The 5,178-nt window shown below is 34.6% G+C and overlaps 1 protein-coding gene across 1 annotated transcript; it reads left to right on the top strand.

The window, feature by feature from the left end:
- The first annotated feature begins 2,845 nt into the window (after nt 1–2,845).
- Nucleotides 2,846–3,950, top strand: LOC139873007 (probable carboxylesterase 2). The gene has a single exon (XM_071860932.1). The coding sequence runs from the start codon at nt 3,007–3,009 to the stop codon at nt 3,889–3,891; it is 885 nt and encodes a 294-aa protein (XP_071717033.1). The 5' UTR covers nt 2,846–3,006; the 3' UTR covers nt 3,892–3,950.
- Nucleotides 3,951–5,178: the final 1,228 nt, after the last annotated feature.

Genomic DNA, 5,178 nt, shown 5'->3' with positions numbered 1-5,178 from the left:
TCCCTTTTTACTTTACTATTTTTGGGACTGAGAATACATGCGCTTTTTATGTTTTACATACTAGACACGAGTACTTAACTTTATATATGTGTGGGTGATATAACGGCACAAAGATTCCCCTTAGCACGGTAACGTTTAATCATTGGTTTTTGAACCGATGAACGCGAATATTAGATATGGATCCATAGGGTTTGACATCCCCACTCGGGCTAGTCGCGCTAGCATTTAACGGGTGTTTGATACTTCGAAAACATACGCACTGGCCAAGTGTACTTTTAGGGGGTGATATTATTATTACGTTAACTTAGTTACCGGGTGCCCACGGATAAGTATATACTTTTCATACTGTTTGAATACGAGATCTCGTGGTTTACATTACATTACTGAATACAAGAAAACTATAGCTCACCAACATTCGTGTTGACCTTTTAAGCGTGTATTTCTCAGGTGCTTAGACGTTGTTGCTTCCGCTGTTAGACTTGCTGTCTTGGTGTTATAGACTTGCTGATTACAGACTCGCTGTGTTAGATTTCCGCTGCATTACTTAGAGATGTCTCAATCATGGAATTTTTATTTTGCATTCGCAATCCATTTTATTTTGAATAATGGCTTTGTAACGACCTTTGTGTCACGTTATCTTTTGTAAAACGTTACCTTTTCATGAATGCAAAACTTGTTTTAAAACAGCATGTAGTATTATACCGTGTAATGGACCTGTTGTTGACGATTCGTACATGATGGTTTTGTACGGGGCGTCACACCATTAGCTAGAGTAGGGTGGGATAAAGTCTAAACAAGGTAGAAAGTCCAACAAGACTAACTAGTGAGCATAAGTAAATTACTAAGCGTAATTAAGCAAGCAAAAACCCAAGTAGATGTTATTAGGAAATAACAATTAGTATTACGTAGTCGTAATATTCCAATTACGACAAAAGTTAAACTGTACCAAAACACATAGCTCGTTCTAAACGTCAAGTGACACTAACGGTCATAAAAGCATTCGAGGATCAAGTTAAGTAACTATGTATTTAATGGCACGTTGTATGGTATGAACGAAAGTAATTAATCATGAAATAAGATCCCAGAATATAAACCAACACAGTACGCACAAATACGCAGTTTCGCAGAAAGTAACAAGCACAAAAGTAAGTCGAAAAAGTCGGGTCGTTACATTAATAATTAAAAAGTCCTAATACAGTTATTACTTTATTAAAAGTCTTAGGTTGCGTTTGTTTACCTCTTAATGAAATTGTTCGGCGTTGAATGCTGAATCATTCAACATTCAACGCGTTTATTTCTGACCTCTGAATGACAGAGGGTGCTGAATGATTTATCATTCAGTGCTGAATTATTTAAAGTTGAGACTATCTCTTAACCCTTAAGCACATAAATTTTATGTAATATGTTAGATAAATTATATTAAGAACACTTATTAAACATCTATATTTTAGTGTTTATTCATATCAAAAGTTAATATGTTAATTCTACATCATTCACGTTATTCGTTTAAAATTATTATCATACAAGTTATTTTCATTTAGAATCAACTTTATTCAGAACCCTTTGAATAATTCAGATTATGAACCTTTCAGCGTTAAATTATTTAGTTTTATCAAGCGCGCCCATGATATTAGAAAATCACAATTATTAATAAAAGTTATAATCCATCGACGCTCCTGATTCGAGACTACTTCCGGAATCAGAAGGAACTGGATTTACAGTCCAGCAACCTAAATTCAAATGATACGACTGAATTCGGCTGTTGTTTTCCTTCGCTCGTTTTTTTCTTTTGCTTCTTCCATACATCGTTAAACAAGAACATCAATTATGTCATTTCTTCGTCTAAATATGCAATATCCATAAATACGTACGGGATTTCTTTTTTGAGTAATTCTTTCAACTTTAATAGATCAAAGTCACTAATTTCGAAGTCGTTAAATGATAGTTTTGTACCGTCAACGTATGGCTTTCAATCAACTATTGGTTTTACCCCGTAATGAACATCGAACGAAATATGATTCCGAGTCATTGAGTTGTGGAGTGAAATGTAAAAAAATGTTGAAAAGTTGTAGGTAGAAATAATAGAAATGTGTAAGTTTTGTGTAAACAAAAATATGAAGAATTGTGTAAATATTTATAGAAATAGAAATAAATTGTGTTATTTTATTTTTAATATTATACTTTATTTATAATATATTATAAAATTAAATGTATAGCCGTTGAAGCCTTCTTGTACAACGGATACTTGATTCCACCAATTGCAATGGACCATGTCCAATCATGCTCGAATCTTTCATGTGATGCTCCCATTGCACCAGCCATTTTTTTTGTTCCATCACACCCCATAGTGACGCTATGGTGGCATAATGGTGGTAAAATTCTGGTGGTCACACCGAATTAAAAACTGTCTTAGCAGACTACTTCGTATTACGTATTTAATGTTATACACCAGGTCTGAAAAACCTATCAGGACCGTTGATTGATATTAATCGACCCTCATGAGCAAAATAAAAAGTGGTCAGAAGGGGATTATGATATAAGGTCATTTTTCTTTTGTTAAATGGGTTTTTCTTTTGTTAAATGGGTCCGTCACCAACTCACCATTCACCAATCCAATAACGACTGCAACCTGATTATATATGTTTTTAACAATGTTTTATAAAATTTTACCATTATTTTAAATTTCAACCATATATATAATATAATAATATAATAATAATAATAATATAAAAAAAAGACAAAAACAAAAAAAACAAAGCTCTTTACCAAACGTTTATGGTTTCAAAGACCATGTTATGAAATTAGCTATAACAAACTAAAGTAAATCCAAAGATCCAAAGTTATACGTTAAAAAGAAGGAAAGTGATATGCACACAAACCTACTTTTTATTATGTAGACAACCATGGTGATTTACAGTACCATAGTTGTGTAAGGTTGTTCTTTATAAGAAGGTGGGTAAACATGTACAACTCCACCTACTACAGTTTTTTTCAACTCACACAAAAATGGATCCCGCCGATGAAATAGCTCACGATTTCCCTCCATTTTTCCGAGTTTACAAAAACAACCGTGTCGAAAAACTCACCGGCACTCCTTTCATCGCTCCATCCGCCGACCCCATCGCCGTCGTTCTCTCCAAAGACGTCGTCGTTTCACCCGATCCCAAAATCTCTGCCCGTCTCTACCGCCCCACCGCCTCCACCGCCGGAAAACTCCCCCTCTTAATTTACATTCACGGTGGGGCGTTCGCAATTGAATCCGCATTCTCCACTCTATACCACACCCACCTCAACGCCCTCACCGCCGCCGCCGGCGTCATCGCTGTTTCCGTAGAGTACCGTCTCGCGCCGGAGGATCCAATTCCGGCATGTTATGATGATTGTTGGGAAACCTTAAAATGGGTCGAGAAGGAAAGTGACACATGGATAAAAGAATACGCTGATTTGAACCGGGTTTATTTAGCTGGTGATAGTGCTGGAGCTAATATTGCACATAACATAGCGGTTCGAGCCGGAGTTGAAGGACTCGGACCGGGTTTGAAGATTGTTGGTTTGGTACTGGTTCATCCGTATTTTGAGTTTGGTGAGCCGGGGAAATTGTGGATGTATATGTGTCCCGGTTCAAGTGGGGTTAATGATCCGAGAATTAACCCGGCAGCTGAACCGGATCTTTTGGGAAAACTCGTGTGTGGGAAGGTCCATGTTTGTGTAGCTAGGGATGATGGGCTTAAAGGAAGGGGTGTGAGTTACTATGAATTATTGAAGAAGAGTGATTGGAGTGGTGACGTGGATATTTTTGAGACTCAAGGGGAAGATCATGTGTTTCATTTGTTTAAGCCTGATTGTGAAGCTGCAAACAAATTTGTCTTGTTGTTGGCATCTTTTTTTTAAGTATGAGTAGAATGTGAGGTTGTTTTTATCACAAAATTATGAAATTTCAATAAAGGATATTCGATATTTTACATTGTTTTTATATTTTAATATTATTTTATTATTGAATAACCACAGTTAACGACCGCCAACTAGTCACCAAAATAGGGTCGGATCCGTTAAACATCTCGTCAGTTGCTATTGCAATGGAGCTCGGCGAAAAAGGTGTTATTTGTACGGCTCTAGTTATTGAGTCGATAGCAAACGTTAATTTATTAACGACTTGACTGACTTAGAGTCTAAATAAAATTTCAAACATATTTAAAACTCATGGAAATTTGATTTTACTATTTTCATGGTGTCTCAATTTTTTTTTTTTTTTAATTTCTACTTATTGGCCGGAGGTCCACTCGGAAGCAATATCTCTGTCCGTCAAATAGAGAGATTGATGACTTTTCTACTTTTGAGAGTGTTTTCACTCTGAGTGGAGAAATAACTTGTCTTTATTCTCTGATAGGAGAATTATTATCTACATTTCACCTCCTGCATATACCACTCACGTGGTTTTGTGTTTTGTTTGTTGTTGTTGCCTACTTTTGTAAATATTATATTTTTGTGAGTATTATTTAATGAAAAATATGAAGGGCTTGTTAAATTTATGTTAATGTTTTTTATACTGATGTGACGTCGATATAAAGGAGATAAGTTCTGTTAAAAATTGTAAAGATAGAGAGCGGTCTTAATACGTAATATTAAAATATATATAAATGGCATGTATAATGTCAATTACATTGATTTTTGTTTAATGTTGGGTTTACATTGTAAAATTATTCACAAAATCTTTGGCTTACATAGAAATACTAGATAGGAATATGTGAAACTCAAGATAAATATCAGTACATATAGCTAGGGATGGTAACCATATCGGATATAGAACGGGTAATTCGATGTCCATATTCATATTCATATTCATATTCATATTCATTTATATATGTATCTATATAATTAATCCATTCATATTCATATTTATATTCGTTGAATTAAGCGGGTAACGAGTATCCGATAGATGTTAATATTTTCTTCAGATAATTTTATTATGAAATGAAATTAAGTATTTTGTAAGAAATATAAATATAACGTAATGTGATTTAAATTATACATAAAAACGTGTGATAGTTGTCGTGAATTAAGCAAAATATACTACAATTGTAAATAATTGTCACTACTAATCGAGTAAACAGAAAGCGTCATTTTATTGGCGACTTGACTGCTGCTTAGAGTCTAATGTGAACTTCGTAAAGGCATAAA

This window comes from Rutidosis leptorrhynchoides, chromosome 10 (assembly GCF_046630445.1).
Source record: "Rutidosis leptorrhynchoides isolate AG116_Rl617_1_P2 chromosome 10, CSIRO_AGI_Rlap_v1, whole genome shotgun sequence".
Classification (NCBI taxonomy): domain Eukaryota; kingdom Viridiplantae; phylum Streptophyta; class Magnoliopsida; order Asterales; family Asteraceae; genus Rutidosis; species Rutidosis leptorrhynchoides.
The sequence above is the reverse complement of the archived record's forward strand: the minus strand, read 5'-3'. Positions and strand labels throughout refer to the sequence as shown.

Bases quoted from the DNA above. Each gene is read 5' to 3' on its own strand.
- LOC139873007 (XM_071860932.1), top strand. From the start codon at position 3,007: ATGGATCCCGCCGATGAAATAGCTCACGATTTCCCTCCATTTTTCCGA.